This window comes from Platichthys flesus, chromosome 14 (genome assembly GCF_949316205.1).
Source record: "Platichthys flesus chromosome 14, fPlaFle2.1, whole genome shotgun sequence".
NCBI lineage: Eukaryota > Metazoa > Chordata > Actinopteri > Pleuronectiformes > Pleuronectidae > Platichthys > Platichthys flesus.
The window spans coordinates 21,157,873-21,182,082 of record NC_084958.1 but is presented as its reverse complement, the minus strand read 5'-3'; the positions used below and the strand labels follow the sequence as shown (position 1 = coordinate 21,182,082).

The following is a 24,210-nucleotide window of genomic DNA, read 5'->3' as shown; positions in this document are numbered from 1 at the left end:
CGTCCCACATGAATTGGCAGTTTGGTTCCATTAGTTTCACTGTCCTGTAGAGAGAGCTATTGTTATTTGTTAGCCGGGGTTTGGCACAACAACGTGAGCCTGACACAACCGCGGCCTCGGCAGACATCTTTCCCCTTTTAATGCATCCTCTTCCATTTCTCTGTGAATAAATGAATAAGTGAATAAATGAACACAGGCACCTGTGGTTGTTATTACTGTAATTAACAGTACTTAACTGTTTATACCACGGGTAGAGTTTATTTTCTTAGCGTACAGTAATTACAGTGTGAAGTTTTCTCAAGGTGAACCTATCAGAAACATTTCTGTAGCAGCTTTTTATGTTTTCATTATAGTGGAGTTGAAGACAGATGTGAAGAGACATTTAAATCATCACTGTAAAAACTATTGCTTAACTTCCTTAAGTCCTAAAGTGGAGGATTTTGTTTGAAATACAGTAGAGAAAGAGTTTCTGTGCTTTAGGAACACATGCAGTGGCTGTGGCTCAAGAGGTAGAGCAGGTCGATCCACTGACCAGAAGGTCTGTGGTTCTATCCCAAGCCCCTCAAGTCTTCACGCTGAAGTGTCCTTAGGCAAGGCACTGAACCCTAAACTGCCCCTGACGTCTGTGTGTGGTGGAGAAAGAGCCGCGAGTAGAGATGTTGTGGATGAATCTTGTAAAATCATTATGACTAAAAAATGTGCTTTGGAAATGTACTACATTGTCAGATTTAATTTATAATAATTAAATGAAAATAAAACCAAAGTAGAAAGAGCTTTAATATAAGAAAAATCAAATACAATAAAGCTATAAAACGTAATTACAACATAAAAAGCCGCAACATAACAACACAAATGTAAGAATAACACTTTACAGATGAGAGCAGATGATGAAATGATTCAAACGCTCAGTAAGAGCAGAGCTTGATTAAAAATAAACAAAGACAAATAAAAAGTCGACAAGCTGCTGCAGACAGAGAGTGAGCAGCTGTGGCGAGGACAGAGAAGACTTCTCTCTGTAGGTTTTCTACAATATTTACACAACTATTTCAGTCACTTCATGTGCGAACATCCAAGTGCAACACTGTGAATGTTGGTTTGAGGAGAGAGTCTGAAAATATTCTCCATTATCCCCTGATTTAAAATACAGAGCATCAACCCTCCTCTTTAAAACCACCTCGGCTTTTCAATATTTCCAGTTTGACCTTTTAAATCAAGTGCAAACTCTCTTTCTGTTTGTTAACCACAGCACATTTATCTTTTCAACTTTTAGCTCTTTAATTAATCAGGTGCGACCACTTGGGGGCGATAGGAGGAGCAGAAAACCCAAAACGGATTTATAATATTAAAGTATAAAGAATATATTAAAAGTCTCAAGTTGTAATGGTGAACATCCGTCCATAATTACTAGATATTCAGCAGAATCAGAGATTTCTACATACACAATCAAATACAAGGAACTCAGAGTGGTGGTTGAGTTCATCTGATCCCTGGTCAGTTTAATCCCTGGATCATCTGTCGGGTGAGAGCACATTGACTCCGAGTCTGTGCAAGTGTTAGAGATGAGAATCATTCAGGCTTGTGTTTGTGACAGTTAATGAATCGTTGGCTGAGGCGGTTATAGTTGTTACTAAACTACTACAGTGTGGGACTTATTGTGCTTCATCTGGCTGTTACCAAACCGCTGGGCTGAGTCCCAGTGTCCAGATTTCACCACATCTGCTGATTCACCGACTTTGAAATCCCAGGACGTCACTGGGATCTGACAAATCCACAATTCATCAGGTCCACCAGGGGCTTTGAGCAAACGTCCTGCGGACCAGAGCGCTCCCACTGGTCTGAAGGTTATTATAGATCAATGGTGATGTGTAACAGTGTGGAAGAAATAAAATATCAACAATACATTTTAATATCACGAGATGATGATGCAGGATAATATCTTAAATCAAGGACATCATTCATAATAAAAAAACAATCAAGTACAAGTTAGATTTGAGGGATGAAGTTTATTCAGCCAACGATATAATTTCACTCGTCCTGCCAATAAGAAAGAATCAAACTTTGAATATTATTTTGAGACTCCCTGTCGTGGCCCTGCCGCTTCCCCTCAGTACAGCTCCTCCATGCTCGCTGTGTGAAACTGATTTTTCCCGTGACATCATGCGGACGAGTGCTGGAAAGTGTTGCTTGACTAATCTACTGGCTAAGAAACTAATGAGTCACCAAACACACACTATAAAAAGACCCCTGGATGTAGAACACAATCTACCTTCAAAAGCTCCCTCAGACCAAATACCACCCAAACTCTGTTGGGAGACACAGGCTGGAGTCGGCCAGTGCCCACCACACCAGACTCCGTCCGCCGGCAGAGAGGTTTAACAGACGTCTGGAGAAGCTGCTCCTATTTCAAGAGGCTGGCAGACGGGCCGCTGGAGTCCGAGTCTGTAGGCCGCTGCTGCTGCTGCTGGCCGCTCGGCTGTATCTGGTTCACGGGCTCCGCTCACACTGTCTTGTGGTTTGGACTGGGCCACTGTCATTTCACTGGTATTTCCTGCCATCTGCACTCGGCCCGGGTTTCTCACAGATTCGCACCTGCTTGTAAACGCCGAGGTCGGCCAGGAGGAGAGGACGCAGGGATAGGTGAGCGCTGACGGAGCCAGTCTGAGAACTCAATGGAAAGGGAACTTGTTTGGAGAGGACCAGGAGACACAAGGATGAGATAATGGGTTTTTAATACTGACCCACTGGGACAATAAATAGCATATTAAATTGTATTATGTGAGTTGTTTAAAAAAAGGTCTTAAAAAGGTGAACATTCAGAGGACCTTAGTCTAATTTAAAAGAAAGCGTTGGTATAAATAGTCAGTTTGGAAAATGTAAGTTTTTACACTTTGGTTTTTCTAACGAATAATGAATTCTGATAAAACATATATTAATTTGTGAGCTTTAAAAGTTAACGTTTCTTACATTTAGACGGAGCCAGGCTTGTTTGTGTGTGTGTGTGTGTGTGTGTGTGTGTGTGTGTTTGTGTGTACACAATCAACCTGAAGCAGTAATGAGAATCCTGACGACAGCTCATAAGAAGTTTAGTAGAAAATGGACAATGCCCAGATTTTTTATATTCAGATCCATCCAGTGAAAATAAACACTGTCAGCTGCTGTTAACTTTGAGATTGAACGTTCTAAAAAGTGCTATTTGGAGATTGAGGGATCTCAGCCTAGAGGAAGAGCCCCGGGAGAATCAGTGAGTCTAAAGTTAATATCCACAGAAACTTCACTCCGGGATGAAACGCCTGAATCCCGACTCCACAACAAGTTTCTTATTTTGAGCAACATGAGTCTGCCTGGTTCAGTTTACTTCGACCCAAAATCGGACACGTGCCAAAGAGTCGTTATCTGGCCACAAATAGCTAAACAAGGTTATTACAGATCAGTTTGAAAATGATCGAGTTCACCAAAACAGCCGAGGATATTTCAGCGCCGCAGACGCAACAAGAGTTTAACAAAGGGACACGGTGCAGCCGCCCGGGTCGGGTCAGACGGGGTCGCAGCCCGCTGAGTCTAAACACTGTTTAAAAATGAAAATGTGTCAGGGTGGACACAACTGTTGATGTTACACACGAGTGGATCTCATCTCCGCCAAGGCCCCAAAAATCTCTTAGATGAAACCAATGTGCACCAAACTCCACACACTCACAAATACCAGTCCCCTGAATATGCCAGAATTTCATATAACAAACTGACCAACAGCCGTGAGATCACGAATTCACATGATTTCATCTTAAGCTTCAGTTCTGTGTTGTTACAATCTCCTATTTAAATTTAGATTAGATGTAGGAAACCATCCATCATCAGTTGACATATTTAAAGAAGAAGAAAGACAAACATGAAGACTGTTTAGAACTAATATGAAGTCTGCATGAACAAAACCCATCGAGAATCGAGCACCAGGACGTAATGGGTTCTTTCCCGACCTGTCGTGCATTCTTCCAGCAGGTTTCATGGAAACACGTTGTTTGCTTTTGTGTAATCAAACCAACCCTCCTTGAAAAGTGTTGAGCTCGAGACTTTCTCTCCTCCTGACATGTTATAATAAACACGTTATCAAGACTGAGAGAGTGGGAACACCGCGCTGCCAAAACTGACCCGATCTGATAGGTGTGATCTCCGTGGGATTTATTCAATAACCTTTCACACTGGTCTGACATTTACGTTTGAACTGGATCTGGGTTTTTCTCAGATTAGCTCTCCTCTAAGGGACCGAGCTCTCTCGCTAAACCTCGGCCTTGAGGTTTGTTTATAATGTCAAAAACATTCTGCTGGATCTTAAACTTTGGCAAAATGGAAAAAACAGCAAAGCACCGAGCGTCGTGTTTTGCCGCCTGCATCATCTCGGCCTCGTCCAGCTGGAGAATCGATAGAACCGAGGATGGAAGAGTAATACCTCTGGTGTCGGAGCTTCACATTCCTCACTTCAGTTTCCACAGTGCTCAGTGGTTCTGTCACTTCGACAGACCTCTCCTTTGAGCAGAGCCCGGACATGTAGACATTGAGGCTGTGTCTTTATTGGCAGAGCCCTCACGTTGCCTCCTCTTCGTCACGCCCCGATCGCTCGCTTGGTTGCTGCAGAGATTTCTACTTGTTTGGAAAATCTGTCATCAGCACCTTTCGCCCGCTCGCCCTCCGCAGACTTGGCGGCGAGGACGAGCCTGGCACGCCGAGCCGTCGGGTTCAGAGACGAGGTGGCAACTTCCAGCCCTGTGGCCCTCACCAGTGGCATTAACCAGACCCCCGACTCCCAGTCCACCTGGCAGGGGCTGAGTGGTTCCGCTGGTGTTTCAGACCCGCCGCGCTCTGAGCTCCAGGTCGACGTGACGTAAACTGTCTCTGAAGGCTCTGTGTTCACTGGAGACCTTTCACCTTTCACAGCTCTTAAACATGGAGTCATTTCATCTGAGCTCGTTTTCATTGGATTTCAATGCTTAGGGTTGATGCAGCTCTTTAAAGGGAGAGTTCACTCAAAAATGAAAACTCATTATGTACTCACCACGATGCCGATGGAGCCTGAAACACTGATGGAGATTCAGGAGGCTTCATCTCGAGATCATCTCCTTTAACCTTCTCAGCTGAAGTCATTGGACAAGTCGTAAGAGCCTTGATATCTTTTCTACACTGGTCAATAACAGAACAAGAACAGAACAAGAACATAACATGCTCCTCATGCTGTGATGCAAATTCACCATTTCACACAAAGTACATCACGTGTTTGGAGACACGTCATGTGACAGTCACAGCTGATCAACCTGCTGCTCATTCTGCTCCTAACTCTGAAATATGTTAAATCTGAGGACATGACATTTAACCTTTTTTTTTTTGCATTTATTACTTTTTAATTTATATATGAGTTGGCACTGGATATAGTTTCCATCAATTCCACCGATGTTTGAACAGATGTGAAGCATGTGGTGATGCTTACAGATGCTTATTTAGATTTTAAGATGAAGTGCATTCACTGTGTGGCTGAGCAATATGACTTAAAACATTATACTTTCACGATAACTGTAACTTTTCTTTCAGGTTTAAAGATGTTTTCTGCTCCTGAGTGAAAGTTGTGTTTTTTTCAACTCTGACCTAAATCGGAGGTGCATCAGTTATGATCAATTATGAGTTACATCTCCTCACTTAGGCTGCTCACTGCCTAATACGTCCCTATGTCACTGCAGGAAAGAAAGAAAAGCACTTTTTAAAGTATCTTTCAAGATTTTATCACCGATGTAAGCGAGAGATTCGGGGCCTTATAAAACTTTACTGCTGATGGAAGCGAGAGATAACTGAAGAGACATTTCGGTTAATGCTTGGCTTCTTAACCCTGAAATTCAAAGTACGTGTCTAAAGTTACCATCAGGGACTAACAGCTGGACGGTGGAGGATATTAAGAGGCTTTGTGAAGAAGTCGGAGGTTACAGCAGTTACAGCAGTTGCCTCAAACCTTAGAGAATCAGTGTTTTCTTTACACGGTCGCTGGTTTGTTTTTTCTCGACCTGCTTGAAAAATGAAAATGTCTCACTCCTCTCTCCCTCACACACCGCCGGTGGTTCTGAGCTGCACAGCATCTGCCAGCAGGAGTCTGTGGTCATACTGTAAATAACCAGGTGTGTAACTGTAAGAGTGTAAAGGCAGGCGGCTGCTGGAAAAGCACAAGCGGGTTTATTCATTCACTTTCCCCTGAATAAAAAGATGCTGAAGAGCTCAACAAGTGGTCGTAAATCCTGATTTATTATCCCGACTGAAACAAACAGGATCTGGATTCACAGAATTACTCTATTTTGAAAACAGAGAGAAGTGAAAACTCTGAACCTTCGGCCAACTTTCTGTGTAGCTGTGGTACCGTTCTCCCATGTGTGTTATAAAATCACGAGCGACAGTTGTGAAACTTGTTACGTAATTCACATGTTTTCTTTGGTGCTCAGCCAAAGCTTTTTATTCTCTTGCAAACATATTGTTTCCTCACGTGAAATCTACTGCACCTGAGGGTGGTTCTACAAATACTGTTCCTGTGTTGTTGTTTTTTTAAATCCAGGAACTAAGATATATGACACATGTTTTCCCTCTTAAACATAAGAAAATATCACAAGAAATAAATAATGAAAAGCAGTTTCAGGAATTAGGAAAATTGCATAGGGCTCAGTGATCTTAGTTTGTTATGATTAGTTGATGACTAGACTGTATTCCACCATATATACAACATGAACCATGGCACCTTTGCATTTAAGCTAATCTGCGATGCTTCTTCCTGCAAATAGAAAAAACTAAACTGTGTACATGCTATACGTCGCTTACAAACCTTCACCCAGCTGCCCATCAGCAGATGTGAAGCAACGTTAGCTTTCATTCTGAGTTGTATTGGTGTCCACTTGAGGAATTTAACTCCAACACCGACTCTCACTTCTACCTCTGTTTTGGTCTCCACCAGCTCCAGCTGAGAACACCTGGCTCTTTAGCCACTAAATGCTCCACTGGCTGTTGGCGTACGTTCTGGGCCGGGTCGGTCGCCTCGCGGACAACGGGCTCATCCGGGTCAATTCCCTGAAACAGCTGTCCTCAGCAGTGAGAGTGAAGCAAAACTTATGGGCTGTAAAACCCAAAATAATGAGCTGAACCATAGAGTGAGCTCAGTAAGGTCGCGCTCAGGGGAGCCGCTGCCGGGTGATAATTCTTTGCCGTAGCTTCATCTCTGTTGTAAGGACACAGGTCCGATGAGATGATGGCCACGCTTCACGCAGATGTTGCTGAAGATTTATTCCAGTCTTTCTTTCTCTCTGTCCTCAGCAGACACTGTGAAAACTACAAGAACATAAAAACACATAATAAAGTGCACGTTGCCCAATCTTTTTATCGTCTCTCCTGCAAACGTCCTACGATAAAAACACAGAAAAGAATGGAAATCAAATGAAATGTCCATCGCAACATTATACACACATGTATAGACAAAGGCTTCATGTATACACAAATACTACATGTACTGTATGTACACTAGTTCTTGACACTCAAAGCCAGAATCCACGCATTTTAAAATTATGAACCAGAATAAATCTCCTTTAAAAGAAAATCCGAAACGAAGTGCTCAAAAGATCTGGCAACACATTATTTATAGGGACATATTTTACACCTGTTTTTCAATCACAAGTGATTCATTGTCAATATTAGATATCAATTTGCTGCTGCAGCCTAAAAAAACGTAACATTTTGTTCGTAATAAAAAAGTTAATTTTCTCAGACAAGTTGCGTTCACATGCACCTGATGAACCAAACTTCTGCTTCACTCGTCCACAACGCAAAACAATGAGACTCTATATTTTCAAATTCCTCTGTACAATGTTAGTTAAATACAGTAAATGGATAATGACAGAATCTAACATTTTCCTGCATTCACGCAAATTCAGTGTTTAGTCTAAATCCTCCCTGACGCCTCCATAACAGGGAGGATTATTTGGGAAGAATAGGACGAGGGGAAACTGCCTGTTCACGTTCCTCCGCTCAATCTGTTTCCCATGTTTCAGTTCAACCAAAAAGTTTGCAATTCAAGAAGCAAAGTGCTTATTGTTGAGACAACTACACATTTGCTTGTCCTGAGACGCCACAGCTGTGTTTAGCTAACCTCAGCAAGTGAGTCTTTAAAAGACACCACATGAGATGGTCCCCCTCTTCTAAAGACGTCCTCTGGCTCGGTTGTGGGACACTTTGCCTTGTGGGACACTTTTCTTAGTCTTAACTGTCTGACTCTTCTTCTTGGAAAGTCACCAAAGCGGTTTGTGAACAGACACTGCTAAAAACAAATCCCCTGTTGTTGTTTGTGTGCTATATCTGCTGCTGGGCTTCGCTTCGCTGGATTGATGTTGTTTACAAGCAGAGTGTGACGGTGTTTACAGGAAACACGTGAGGTGGTTAATCAGAGTTTCTCTCAGGTGAGCGTGGATCCCACAGTTTGGCCCTCAAAACTCTAATATTGGTTTAAACTCTCAAAGCCAACAGGTACTTGGTTTGCAATCATCACATTTATAACACACCACACCACATGTACCATGAATCCTGCTCGAGCCGTCGACACGCAGACACATCGCGGCCTCTCTAATTAAGACTCAACCACAGTTCCCATGACTCTGTTGGGGGCGGGGGTGGGGGGGGGGAACTCCAGCAACTTACTGGAAGGATCGTAAAACTGAAACCAGACTATACCAGGAAACTATGGGCCTGAACCTACACTTAGTGAGTCCTTCGTCAGCTAATATAACTACGGAAGAGAACTCACTCATTCTCGCAGCCATGTTGTTTTTCTGACTCGTAAAAAATTATCCGCGCGAACAAAATCCCATTGAATCTTTCCGATGACTAATTACACATGTGGCAGAGATGCTGCTGTAAATGAGATCATCGATATCTGGCGCACGGCAGAGAGCTACAAGCCTCCTCCAATAAACACTCAAGGACTTCAGCACAGTGGAGCTTCTGTATGTGTGACAGGTGGGGGGGGGGGGGGGGGGGGGGGACTTCTGTTGGAGCCGCCATTTTTTCAAGCCTCCCCGTCCTGCATCACTTGCTCTCAGAGAGATGTGGTCCATTGCTCGTCCCCCTGCTAACAAGCATCTGGAGCAGGTTTCAGGCGGCCCGGGCTGTTTGCTGCAGGGGTGGCCTCCGTGCCGGCAGCCATGAATAACCCCCCCCCCCCCCCGGCTGTCACAGCAGCTCGGAGGAAACCAAATATACACTTTGCTGCAGCGTCGCAGTCCGAGACGTTTGGGTGAAGCCTGCTGACACGGGGGTCGGAGCGATGTTTGTTTGGGCGTTACTTCATCCAAGGAAACGTCCCTCTCTCTGTCTGTTGTTGAGGATTGAGCACAGCGATGATGAGGGGTGGATATGAGGGAGTAATGACATTATTTTGTGGTGGTGGTGGGGGGGGGGTTCTGTTTCATCTCTTGGAACAGCATGGCGAGTTGTCACAACAGCTGAGTCATAGCTCTGCAACAACACAATAAATCCGGAATCTGTTCAGCCGTTTAGCTCATAGCAGCGTGGGAAGGAATTCGGTCAATTACTGAGAGAATTAATCAATTTCACACACCAGAGGAGCAACAGTGAATATGTGTGAATAGTTGTGTTGATCTTTTGTGTCTCAGGAGGAATCTGTCGATTCGAATACATTTCAAGTAAAAACAAGGCTACATTTAAACCTAGTACTTTTATGGTGAATGTGCAAACTAAGAACTGTTCCAAAAAGCTATTAAGCATATTCATTGTGTCATTGCATCATATTAACTTTCACTGTTGTGTCAACTGACCTTTTCTTCTCTTCTTGTTCTCTGTCCTCATATTAAAACTACCAAATTCCCAATAGAGCTTTTCTATATTTAGATGTTTTCTATTTCTGGTGTCAAAACAGTGCATCAGAAATCAAATCTGTTATATCTTATATATATAATATCAGGTTTATTTGGATGCAAATTGATCATTAAAGTCAGTGGCTGAATATCTTTCTTGATCTGTTATACAGAGCAATTCTCCTGTTATGTTGTTAAGGGCTTTTTTAAAGAGTTGGTAAATGAAGCGATAAAAGCAGCAAGTTGGCAAAAATTAGTAATAATGATGAAGTAGCCTATGATAATAACGACTTAATAGAAACAACATCATTTCAAGAAGAGTGACCTGATGGGGGGTGGGTGGGGGGGGGATCCTCCCAACACTCGACCTACGTCACAGAGTTGCTGTGAGTGTTTTGTGTTTGTGCGTGTTGTCTTTGAAGGTGACTCATTGGGTTTTGGTTTGTGTCTCCCACAGAGCTCGAGAGATGATGACTGACCACGCAGCACTTTGGAACAAATGACTGCAGATTACACACGACGCCGGCAGCTGGAGATTCATCTGATTCGATTATAGTTAAGCAGGGAAAGATGCTGGGGACGGGTTTAGCTCTAATGGATTCCTAAAGTCGCCCCAAGACAATTAATAGCAACGATTTTACTGAGGGGATCTCTTGGTGGGAGTCAGAGCGCGGGGGCCAGGATGTGGCCCCCCGACCTCGGGCCTCCAGACGTCCAGCTGACTCTCCCTGGTTTTGGGAGCGTGTTCGAAGATGCCGAGGACCTGCAGGCGCCGCTGTCTTCAGGTGGCTTCTGTCAGTCGTCGATGCATTCGGGTGGTCTGTGCTGTCTGCCCCGGACGTCCCTGTCCCTGTCCTCCCTGGGCCGGGACCTCAGCTCCTTGCTCAGCTGCAAGACGAATGGATCCCACGTAGAAAAGTCTGTGGAGGACTTTGCAATCACAGCACACACAGACCCTAAAAACACCCAGAGGTTCGTTTGTTACCCTCAACCCTCCCTCCCTCTGTCCTACATGCTCACCGGCTGTGCTTCGTCTCCCACGTTCTGCTCCCCCTCGTCCTCCGTCTCCTCCACCTCCTCCTCCTCATCTTTGTTTTTTGCCTCTTCCTCGTCTCTTTCTGATGCCAACCACAAAACGTCTCAGCAACAACGAAAAGCACAAGACGAGTATCTCTCCATCAAGCAGGAGCCCACAGACGATTTCTTGCCGTGTAAGAGGGAACCGTATCAAATGAACAACCAGCAGGGGGAGCTGTTTCACGTTGGCCAGCCCCTCGACTGCCACGATGGCGGTCAGGACGGCGCCCAGACGCCGCTGCACTCCCCGAAGCTCAACGCACCCGTGGGGGGGAACCCTCCGGTGGACCATCAGGAGCAGCTGTGTCACTGGATCGACTGCAGCGCCGCTCACAGCAGCCAGGAGGAGCTGGTGAGGCACATCGAGAAGGTTCACATCGACCAGCGTAAAGGGGAGGAGTTTGCGTGTTTCTGGGCCAGCTGTGTGCGGCGCCACAAACCCTTCAACGCTCGCTACAAGCTGCTCATCCACATGAGGGTTCATTCTGGAGAAAAACCCAATAAATGCATGGTGAGTGAGTCGATGTGTGACACTGTCTTTCTCGTTCTCTCTTAGTTGTCCATTAAAACATCCGTAAAGTTTTTGCCTTCCTCTGCAAACAGAGTATAGTCGTCTGCATTATCGCCACCTGTTGGACTGGAGAGGAACACACGTTGTTCGGTTTCGGCTTTTCATACGTCTCAAGGACTTTGGTTGAAATAGGGCTCATCGTGAAATGTCGGTGAATCATAATTTATATTGACCCCTAGTGGTGGTCGTGTAATTCAGGTGTTGCTAATGATTTAGAAATTAAGAAAGGCCTGAAGGGCATGCCCTGTATTTAAAGATCTGAAGCCGACTCAGCAGAAATGGGGGAAGAGGTTTTTCAGTCAAATTAAACCAAACGCATCCAAAGCAGGAAGGAATCAAACTGCCGGGCTCAGCACCATTTTCATTTAGTCAAAAAAGCACTTCTCATCTTTCCAACTTTCTCGACTTCCCTCAGACCGAGCAGCCGGGGAGACGATCAAACGGTTTCCTCCGCTCACGACAGGTTCCCCTTACTCATGCATGGCGGCGGAGGAAGAAGTGTGGCAGCGGTGGATGAATGGAAGAGTGTGTGTGTGTGTAGCGCTCAGACCCAAAGCTTCAGCTGATCGTCCTGTGCACAAAGATAAACCAGACAACAATAGGTCTCACTGAGATGTGTCTGCTGCACGGCCTCAACCTGCATCACTTCTCATGGCTCATTAAATGCACAGCGGCTTGAACACGTCTGTCCCATGATGCCGTTCGGTTCGGTGCCAAACCCCTGTCGCCAAGAGTGGGTGACTCCGACTGTCGACCTGGAAATATGATTAATAATTAATTCACAAGTTTTCACTCATGCAAGAACACGCTTCCTCATAAAGAGGATTAATTCATTAAAAAATGACATAATCTGCAGCCAGCTTGTAAATATGTGTCCTGCTAATGGATTAATAGGATTAAATTCACACCAACACAAAGTAAATAGTCGTTAGTCACAGTTGAGCTGCGTGAATAACATCATGTCATTTTCATAAAGCACTGAGGCCAAAACATGTAAATTAAGTCATTCCTGGTGCCGCAATGGAAAAATGAATATCTCACATGAATGTGGTCAGTGTCTGTTAATGGATTCGCCCGCATTTACCAGCTCGTAATGTCCAGTCTCACATGAGACAGGTGTGATCCAGCCTGTAAACACCAGTCCACCCTGCTAGACTCATTTCTTATAATTAATGGTGCATGAATGACATTCTTATAAATGAATTTAAAGGATAAGCCCGGGGAAATTCTGGATTTTTCTCACTGTCGAAAAAGACCAAAACCAACAATTATCCGAGTAACAAGTGTTGTTGTTGTTGTGCAGCCAAAGCTTGAGCCACAGAGCTCCACTGTTAAACTATTAAATACACATCAGTGAGGCTGGCTGAACACGGTCACAGCAGTTTCTTTAGGATTAATACCACACACACTGTCGAGGCCGCTGTCAGGGAGAAAACCTCACAGGATCCGTCGCTTGAGTAAGAACCAGACAGGGCCCTCTAGTGGCTGCAGCAAGTATGACGCGTGTCCACTGGCGAAAGAGGAAAAAAGTCTGGTCAATAAAACAATTTTCAGCTCATTACTTATTTTTGTATATATTCACCGATGTATCAGGATCAGAAAAAAAAATTCTTCTTATCTCAGTAAGTTATACAAACAATATATCTAGACCTTTAATTTGAAGGGCTCCATCCTGCCTCCAAGTATCGTCACAAAAGCACCAAGTCTGTTTTCATCCACAGAAAATAGTCCAAGACAAATGCACCGTTTACTGAGTTACATTTACTTGAAACCACAAAGTCCTAAAGAAAGTAATTCAACCTTTAAACAAATAAAACAATACAAGTATTAAAGGTTCTATTGTTTAAAGATGTAAAACTTCACTGGGGAGCACTGGGAACCAGAGAAGAAATATGGACCACAACACATTGATTATTTTTGGTCTTTCCATGGGATTTCTCAATATATTGACAATATAGAAGCAGCTTCACTTCTAGTATGAAAGAAAAACGTTCAAGTATAAAGTAACTACCATCATGACAAAGACAAATGATCTCACAGATGTTGAGAAATAACAAACTAAACCTCAAATTCCAGGATCAACTGTAGATCTGATCTTTAAATGTCAGACCGAGGGAAGATGAATGTAAAGTTTCCTGGTGTTTATTGGGAGTAGTCTTCATTTTCTCATCATTTATAAAAGAAAAGGAAACATCATTCTTTTTAATGCCGAGGGAACAAAGCACATAAACCGTAACTGGAGCTTAAATGAAGCTGCGCTGTGTTTTCTGCTCCGTCAAAGATTTTTTACGAATCTGTTTCTGTTTAGGATCCATCTGCAAAAGCACAAGGGTATTTCCTCAGTTTGACTTTTTCCTTTTTAAATAGCGTTTGAAGAGCTGAAGCCTTGTGGTAGATTGATGGATTGTGATTTTGTCAAATAAGTCCAACTGTTGTGTTCAGGTCATATTTGTCCTCAGTGTCGACCTCAAGCTGAAAGTTGAAATATGTCAGTCGCTCGTCTGATTTCGCTTCTAAAGTTTTATTTGTTGTGTCGTGGTGATTTTAAGGATTTGGATTAATTCATCACCACGAGGTAGAAATATGTTTATGAAGCTAAATGAGGCGACTGACCTGATTCATGTTTGCTTACAGATTAGTTCAGTAATGGATGAAACAGACTTAGTCTTTTCGGTTTCAAATACAAAGACCAGGGTCAAATTCCGAGACCACTAAAGGAATCGTTTCATTCCAATTTGCATTAACTTCCAACAAACCCAACAATTTGCTTAATTTAATGTTCTAATTTCTATTTTTATTCGTAGAAGACTAGCCGCAAATACACGGAGGAAAATAAATAAAAGATCACATCACACAACTTAACTAAAGGAATTTACCAGATAGTGAAATAGGAAAAATTGCAAGGGATTTAAAACAAGCCTCTGAAAACTTTCACTTTCAAACTCTGACCTGAACGTCCGATTTGAAAACGCAGTTAATTTGAAATGTTAGAGATCGAACGTGACAGGACGAGTTTCTGTAAAGTTAACAAGCGTTTATTGCCTTTGGTGCGTTTAGCCTCCTCGTCCAACTGTGTGTGTGAGTGTGTGTGTGTGTCTGTCTGTGTGAGTTTATAATTCAGGAACCTAAAATGATGATGAATCTTGGATCGATTCAATATAAGAAGGTCGTAGCCAATCAAAACAAAGCATCGTCTGCAGACTGTTTGCAAATTGACTTCTGCTCGTTTAACGGTGGACAAAGAAGTTTCTGCAGCAGGCGCATGAATCCCATGGTTTTTTTCCTTTGGGGTGGAACATGCAATAAACCAATCAAAGTGACATTTCTCCCTTTCCCTTTAAAAAACAGATGCACTTTCACCTTGGCAGCTGTAATGATGATGGATTCTAAACCCAAACACCTGCAGATGGAACAAATCCTGTTGCTTGTAGAAATACGATTTGACACCTCCACGTCTTTTTTCTATCCTATCTTCTTCAGTTTGAGGGCTGCGCTAAGGCCTTCTCCCGTCTGGAGAACCTGAAAATTCACCTGAGGAGCCACACGGGAGAGAAACCGTACATCTGCCAGCATCCCGGCTGCCTCAAGGCCTTCAGCAACTCCAGCGATCGGGCCAAGCACCAGCGGACACACCTGGACACGGTCAGTACTGCAGGACACCGTCCACACCGGCTGTGGAGACACTTCACACACAGCCTGTTATCATGGGACAGATATATAACTGGGCACAGCATCTTAGGACCTCACATAAATGATGAGGTTTGATCTTCAAAGCAACATTAAAAACTTTAAATTGAATTTTGTCAGCAGCACAAATTAAATATATAAAAATATTTTGTTCAAAGCCCTGAAATAAAATGTTCTCTCAATGGTCAGCTACATTTTGATCTTGTTCTGATAAAGAACATCTGTATAAATATGAGATTCTCCTCACGTAACAATAAGAATTGTGAGTTCCACCTTAATCTCTTTTTTAAATATTCACCCGAATAAAATAAGCAGAGTAATCCATCATCTAACAAACATCCTCAGATGAAACCGAGTAGGATATTTCAGAGAAACAGACGCGAGCTTCTCTCCTCACTCACCACTGTTGTAAACTCAGGCTTCAACAGCAGAAGAAGTTATGAAATCAAACCCCCGATGCAGCCTGAGAGAGAACAGGAGGCGTTTTCCTCCAAACCCAAACTTCTTCAACTCACCACGTCTCCCTCTTGTGCACCAGGTTCAAATATCCCACCAGGGTTGTGGCTCTTTCTGTGAAGGCATCACCCACGACCACCTGTGGAACGTTTATCTATTCAAGTGTTGTGTTGAAGTACAAGTTACTTCTACCTGAGAAATATAAACTATACACTATGTTTATCTATCAGCTGTAGTTACTGGTAACTTGTGGGTTAATTAAACACATGGCTTGTTAAATAAGCTCCATCCTGTCTTACTAAAACTTTTTAATTAGTAAATTAATCCTTTGTTGTCATTGATCAAAGAAGATCGTTAAATTTAAGTTTGTGCCTGAATAGAAGCCAAAGGAACTTTCACTGAAAGAACCATCACTCTGACAGACACATGTAGAAATGTTAAATACACCGTGTCTGAAAATAGATGTAAAACATATAAAGCCTCGCTCTCCTGTGGGTGTTAAACACGTAAAACTACACTTTATGGTCATGTGAAATATTTCTCCATGATATAAATTATTTGTCAGGTAATAAGAGGCATGTGCGAAACTCTTAACATGCATAAAATCATCTTTATTCAAAGTGACGCCCCTCTCCCTTCTTCCCCTGCGCTCGGCGATTCCCTGCCTGATATACGGCCCCAACATTCTTTAGGATTGTGAAACTGCATCGCTGCTGTGAATTTATTCTATAAACCACAGTTATTTTTACTCCTGCTGACAAGCGATGAGGATTTAGCAGTAATCCAAAAAATCAGATCTCTCATTACACGGATGAGCTGGAGCTGTGCGTCGCACTGCGGTGTTATTACAACAAGACGGGGAGAGCTGCTCCTTCTTGTGGGCTTCACGCCGGCTAATAGCGGCGGAGCAGTTGCGTCACAGACCCGAGAATCAGACGTGTTTGGCGCCATGATGGAGGAACGTCTGAATGTAAATAAATCCTGAATAAAGTCTAAGAACCAGTCTCTTATTGGAGGACTGGTGTCGATGGTTGGGTTGTGCTGCTGCTGGTGTGAATAACAGAGATTTGTCAACCTCATGCAGTTGTGTGTCTCTGAAAGGTTTGAAGCTCACCTGACAGGAGAATGTGTTTTTAGAATTTAGAATCCATTAACACTCATGTTGCACCAGTTTCTGTGGGATGTGGTGTGTGCACAAGATCGAAACATCACTGGTTAGATCAAGAAAAGTTTTACTTCAGGCTTGCGGCTTTATGTATTTCCATTTTTGCCTGATTCTGACTCGCATGGACTTTTTTTATATTCATGTCCTAATCTTACAAAACTGGAAAAAAACCACTTTTCTTTGGCAATGCTCGAAATTTTGCCGAAGATAAGACAGACTCTGGCTCAGCACTTCGTTGAGAGTTAATCTGTTTAGACTCCGGGAGCAATGAGTCGGTCTCCCAGGGAATATTGTTCAGAAATAGTTTCGAAAGAACAAGATATTTCCCAATTTCCATCACCAGCATGTAAAGTTGGGCACTGTTGAGGAAAAGTGGATGTGTTGCAAGATCTATGTCGAAGGAACAATGTGGCTGAAGTGTGAAATGTTTCAATTAGAAAGTGGAGACACCAGTGGTGCAGGAAGCCACACGTCCACTTGTAGTAACTGTAAGTGAGTAATTGCTTTTAAATATACGAGAAGTATTAAAAGCAAGTATAAGTACTTGCCTTTGCGCAGCCTATTCCCTAATTTAAGGATCTACTACATTAATATCTTTACTGTACATTTTGTTTAACACAAGAATAAAACAAACTCTGTCGCGTTGCGTCTCAAATCCACTTTGGATAATTTGCACTTCGCATTATTGATTACTCAAAAAAAAATACAAAAACTATGTAACAGAGAGTACAGGTATGTGCTGAGTAAGTAAATGTACTTTGTTATACGTCCCACCACTGGTAGACACAGTAGAAAACAATGCAGGAAAGCAGGAAAGCAAAATAACTTTACTTTAGTATTTACACAATCCTCTATATTAATCCTTCAACAGTTTTTTCATTGATTGGTATTTTTCAATCTTACAAACATGGCTAAACATTGTGAGGTTCTCAAATGTTCCAGAAATTCACTTTTTCTCACAGGGATTTAATTGTATGTATTTCTTCAGGACAAAATTGTCACACACATACACACACACACACACACTGCCACATACTGTGTGGAGTGGTGGCACTTGGCCGTTCTGCTCCTGTTTGCCAGATCTGGGCCACAAGTTAACCGCAGCATTACCACATGTCAGCCAGAGTTGGCCAGAATCAGTTTTGTGCCATTGGGCCACATACTTGTTTACCACTGGGCCACTTGAGGCTCACGTCCATAGTGTTCGTCCAGAGGTGCAGCACCAGTGCCCTTACTGGCCCACATCTGTCTACTATCTGAGAGAATCTCTCGCGTTGAACAACTTTTTAAATCTACCTCCATTCATTTCATTCTGGTTGTTTTTGAAACTCTTGGGATCTTGTGTTTGAATTGTGGAGCCGGTGGTTTTAAGGACAGATGGATTAGATGTTTCCTGATCATTAGTCCTTTTACGGTCTGCAGAACTATCCATAAAAAACCTGCTGCATTGCTCTTTGTTATTTTTTTATTTGAGATGTTCGGATCTCGGTACGTTAAAAACCCTCAGAGATCTCTGGTAAATACTGTGCATGTGGTTTCACGAAATCCTAATTCACTCCACCTGGTTGGAGGCTCAGTAATGAAATGGGGGGGGGGGGGGGGATCTGTGAGGAATTAGATTCATGGATATGGCCTCGTTAACTCATCTAAACTCACAGCTTTGATAAAATTGTGAAATACAAGCAGCAGTAACAGAAAGCAGATTTTTCTCTCACTGCATTTTAAGATTAATGGGTTTCAAATATCTCTAATGCCTTTTTCCTTTTGTGCGCGGGACACATCCAAGTGCACACATGCGTTTCCAGGTAGAGATAAATGTGCACATCAGATCCGATGCAGTCCCCTAAACGTTTTCCTCATGAATGCTCTGATTTACTGCTGAACACTGAACCCTTCCTCCTCTCTCTCCTGCCCTCTCTTGAAGCCTGCAGACGAAAGGTAAATATACTCGGCTCTAGCTCGAGGATCACGTTGCGTCCATCTTGTGTCTGTTGCTGCATGTGTCTCAGTGAATTGCCTCATTCGCAGTATTTCTCCTCCGTGTGTCCGTCTTGTGAAACACAGGATTACAGGTTTACAGTGTTACACCTGTAATGCATCTGAATGTAAATCACCCAAACTTGTTTTATTATTTCTACTCACACTTATATTTTATGTTTGACCTCATCCCATGTGACCGTATCAACTTTCCTTATGGTGAAAGTTGTGTCACCTGATTTTCAGGGAAATTGTATAAGTGATTGTTGTATTAATAAAGAAGATGTTATGAAACACATGTTTTGTAATGGTCGCTCAGTTTTAGTTTAACGGAGGTCATTCAGCTTGTACCACTTTATAAACCTTAATCCTGAAACCTCTCTTTAAAAAACAGAAGATTTATGTGTTTGGTATTTCTGGGGTTTATTTTGTTGCCTTGTGGCATATTTCATCTTGTCACACTCGCTCTCCAGAGGTTAAAATTGAGCTTCTAGCAGAAAATGTTTCTGTGAAAGTCGGGTTCGGTCTCAGTCCGTCATTATTAAGGCTTAAATGAGAAATGCAGTAAATCACTGACATGGGAACAGAAGCAGACGAGGCCGGTGAGTTGTGATCTGTGCTGGTTGCACCTCACTGCTACCTGGAGGATGAAGCTACTGTCTTTCATTGTGTTTCCATTTCCCCTTGTGTCCCTCGTCTCTCACGTCTCCTTGTTGTGACCTCGTTCATCCACAGAAGCCGTACGCCTGTCAGATCCCCGGCTGCACCAAACGCTACACCGACCCCAGCTCGCTGCGGAAACACGTCAAGGCTCACTCCGCCAAAGGGCCTCAGGAGAGGGAGGTCAAGGTGAGACAGCAGTTGTGTGTTTTTTAACATTTATATTAGCATATAATGTGATTATTCCTGTGAACAGCAGCATTAGACACACATATAAAACCTGGACTTGTCTCTAAACCTGGATTTATATTAGATTAGCTGTGGGAGATCAGCAGCGAGCAGCCGTCAGGTGTCAGTGACTATAAATACAATATTGTAAAACTAGAACAACTGACATTTTAAAGCTCTTTTTGGACAGTGATGCCATCAACTGTAAGTAAAGATGCACAACGTGTCTCACCACTTCCTCCTGATATCCAGAGATATTCTGGATTGAAACGCTGCCCCCTCTTGTGTTCCACGATGCATGAGCTTCACCAATCATGAGTCAGTCAATCGTGACCTTTCACCTCAATTTATATCATTAAAAATAAATAATTAAAACCAAACTTCTCTGCAAAATAAGTGTACTTTGACTTTGAATTATGGCCATGTCCCATCCACGAACATGGAGGAGGGTTTATGACCTATACCATACTCATCCACCAGGTTGAGATCTGTGTGATCGGGTGAATGCGACTTGTACCGTGAAGCGTTCTGAGTGGTTGATAAGTCTCATTATAAATATGGATCATTTATCATTTACAGAATGAGAAAAGATCGACATGACAGTCTTAGAAGATTGTTTGAAGTTACAGGTTTTTTCTTGAAGAAACAGGAGTTACACAGTCGTCAATGAAGAATATTTGAAATACATGAGGACTCTTAGAGATGGAATTTCAAAGTTTCCTCCTTCATTGTATCTTGAATTCCCAAATGAGGCAAAAGAGACGGTTTGTCTGATCTCAAAAAGTATATTATCTTTCAAAAGGGGGTGGGGGGGGGGGCAGTGAACTGTATTGTAGGGAAGGTATTTCTCAGAGGACAGCGTGGTTATGGGTAAGATCCTGTGACTCCCTGAACCACTGGATGGAGATTGGCAGCAGCAGGAGGAGGAGGAGGAGGAGGATGAGGAGGAGGAGGAAGAGGAGGAGGAAGAGGAAGAGGAGAACGTTTGAAGCATGTTTGTGATTCAGTAGGATGAAATACAACAAAACAAAGTATTACACACACTCCCTGGAAGTCAGAATAGGGAGCCCATTGTTCAGTGCTATCTGGCCCTTGTTTGTTGTCTATGGCCCGTGAGTGACACTGGGGCTTTGTGTGTACTCCCATGCCTTGTTTGGTTTAAGCAGAACCACGTGTGCCTGTGCGTTTTGAGTTGTGACATGGCGAACACGCCCCGCGCTGCTGTGGGGCTCAACCGGACTTTGAAATATCAAACATGCGCTCCATAAACTCCTTAAGGTTATGCATTTCTTGGAGCCGATGTGTCACAGCTATTGAAGTTTGAATCGGCATAAACACTGGTTTGAATAAACATTTTTGGCTGATTATTCAGAACTCTTTTTGTGGTTCTGGGGTGTCCTTCACAAGCTTCTTCTGAATCCCGGAGCTGTCGATAAATTGTTTTGGAAAGTCCTCAGGGACGCTCTGTTAACGCCGGATAATAAAGTAAATTGTCTTTGTTAGAACATTTTGGAATAAGATTGCCTCACCAGATTTTTGGATTCTGTACTTCGAGAAGCTGGAACGCAAGACAAAACAAGAACCAGGCATCTGGTGGAAGCATCGTCTCTTCTTTTTTTAATGTTGTTGAAAAATGAACAGTAGAAATCTGCCTGCGGGAAACTCCCTGTGTTTTCAATTGATCTACTGTATGTAATCAAAAGAGAAGAGGGTACTTTAAAAATTTAAGCTTCATAGATGTTTGGCCAACAGAGAAAAAAGCCCAAAACAATTGAAAGGCAGTTAAGCTGCAGATTTAACTTAATTATTTTCATCCGTACATGCAGGCAACCAAACGCACATGTTCCCCGACATGAAGCTGGAGACTTAATGTACCGTGCACCTTCCTCATGAACATCTGACTTCTGTCCCGTTCACAGGTTCACACCATGCTGGAATCGGACATTTTGAGTGACTGTCTGGCGCGGCAGCATCTCCACGGCTCCTCCCACCAGGGGAACGGCTCCGCCCTGCCGGGGTTGGACGACTTCACAGGTATGCACACAGTGAAACAGAAGCAGACACAATGGACACCTTTCCTCCGACACCTCTCTGGAAACAAGACAAACGAAGGGAAAGGTGTAATTGGTTGAACACCTGGGCCGGGGAGTCTCTTTCATTCTCTCCCATGGCCTCACTTGCTCCTTTTCCTCTCCTACCCCCTCTTCCATTCCTGGGATGATACCTCATCATGCCAGTGTTTACCTTGTCCAATTACCGGGCACTGACTGCGGGCAGGTTGGCCCTCTCCCTGCTTGTCCTTCAGCTTCTCCAAAGCGCTTTCCCAGCCAAGCTCTTTCTCCCCCCCCCCCCCCCCCCCCCCCCACCCCCCACCCCGTTTCAATGGCTGAACCGGGATCAAGAAGCTGTCAGGTACATTGAGGCTCAGTTGGCAGAGCAGAGCAGAGAGTGTCCAACAGAGCTGTCCATGTGTATTACTTCAGGCTGCTCACAGTCTTACCCAGAAGACGGAGAGGGAGCAGCCTCAAACGACGCACCGAGAGCCGTGTTTATCCAGAGTGAAACAAGCATGTCAGTGTTTCATTTCGAAAAGGGTCCCGAGAGGAATGTGTTCTTATCAGAAGCAGCCAAACGTTCGAGCCCGACTCAGCGTGCACGTATGTACCTGTGAGCGCTCGTGAGAGGACGCATGATGGATGTATGCTGACTCGTCCTTTCATCGTCAGCCGCCCTTAAAGTCAAAGTCAAAGCCAAGTGTTGAAATCCCTGCTGAAGGAGTTTATGTGTTAAAACCAAATAAATGCACCACTTAAGAACTATTACTTTCAGGATCAACCCCTCCCCGTGGAGCTGAAGGTGATTCTGAAAAGTTTAGCTCGCTCCTTCTCAAAGAGGAGAAACTGTAGTAAACAAGGTTTGACCTGTTCTCTTACATCACATGTCTGTAGTGACTAGTTTTAATTAAAGAATTTGTCCAGAAGCTTCTTAAACCCCTCTCTGTGTTATTTATATGAAATTATTTTATTAAGATGGTCTCAAAAGCTAAAAGATATAGCCTCTGTTATTTCCGATCATGTTGAGCAGGTTAGCCATTAGCTTTGATGAAAACCTTTTATATGTTTCAATGGTGAAAGGATTGGTTTCTCAGAAATACAATTCATATGTTGTATATGTTAATATGTAATATTTGAGGTTATTTCTACAGATTTTATGATTCACATATCATTTTTTATCATCTTGTGACCTTTCGCATTTTTTGAATATTTTAACTATCTTCTGAAAAGACTAAATGATTAACTAATTTATTAAAATGACTTAAAATCAATTGGCAAACACAATAAGTCAAGAATAAACCTAAAAGGTTTTAGGTTAAATATCATCTTCATTTAAAACTTTTCTATAAGTTTCAAAAGATCCAAATACTCAATCTTCTTGCTCTGCAGTACAAGTACCATCAATATGTACTTAAGTACAGCACTCTTTCCCACAGCTTAACTATCTGTAGCTATAAGTATAAATCCATAATTTAGGATATTTGTATTTTAGCATTTTGAACAAACGCTGTATTGAGACAAATTTGAATATGAAGCAGTAAAAGTGTACGTTTCTAACAACCTGTGATCTTTCCATATCTCCGTCTGAGCTCTACATGTGTTGGTACCTTTGTTTTCAGTGAACTGATCCTCTAATGTCTCTGTCTCTGGGTCTCAGGTGTTTTCTCAAACAGCAGCAGCGGCCACACCCGGGGGAATCCGGAGTTTCTCCCTCCGCCCTCAGACACCTGCTCCAGGTATCAAGGCCTGGAGGGCAACTTCGACGCCAACAGCCCCATATCGTCGCTAACAAGCCCAGGAAGCATGAGAGAGGGGTGAGTGGGGTCTGCAGCCACCAGGCGGCTCTTGATCTATTCCCAGTAAACACTGGAGCTCCCCCAGCATCGCCCTGTAGTCACACACATCGGCTCCTGCAAACTGTCATGGTCATTGCTCACGGGCTGCAGCTTGAACATTAGAGAGAGTTGTACTTGTTTACTTTTCCAGGGTTTCCCAAAGTCGTCATTGAGAGAAATGACTTTTAAAATCATGAGATACAGCTGGTGAAGAGAAATATACATAAATAAATACGTACTCATATTGTGTTCCTTCACTGTTCTGCCTTTTCAGACTAAAGGGCTTTTTATTTCTTGGAAAGCAGCGTAGTTCAATGATATTTAATGACGGACCCAGAGGCAAACCCGCTTACCCTCAGTGGTGTCTGGCAGGATTCTGACTTATCTGCCTCTGGACCTTCTGCTGCCAACCCAACACAATGGAGCTGAACGGGAGTTTGTTTGCATTTGGCCGTTTTCATTCAGAGCTATTTTCTACCAGAGATAAAAATAGATGACAGCGACCACAGGTTTCTGCTCCTCCTGGCACGAGTCTGTACATTTTCAGGTATTCACCCCCGGAATCTGTTGCCTCCTTATCCTCTATTTATTAAATGATCTAATTTGGCGATTGTTGAAGCATTTA

The 24,210-nt window shown here is 43.1% G+C and overlaps 1 protein-coding gene across 1 annotated transcript in view; it reads left to right on the top strand.

The window, feature by feature from the left end:
* The window catches only part of LOC133968018 (zinc finger protein GLIS1), a 37,413-nt gene that overhangs the window by 5,441 nt on the left and 7,762 nt on the right, over positions 1-24,210 (top strand). Inside the window, exons 2-6 of the mRNA XM_062403814.1 lie at positions 10,333-11,463; positions 15,004-15,165; positions 19,544-19,657; positions 21,616-21,730; positions 23,408-23,564. Of these exons, the coding sequence (XP_062259798.1) occupies positions 10,558-11,463; positions 15,004-15,165; positions 19,544-19,657; positions 21,616-21,730; positions 23,408-23,564 (1,454 nt within the window). The 5' untranslated portion in view covers positions 10,333-10,557. The remainder of the gene's footprint in view (positions 1-10,332; positions 11,464-15,003; positions 15,166-19,543; positions 19,658-21,615; positions 21,731-23,407; positions 23,565-24,210) is intronic.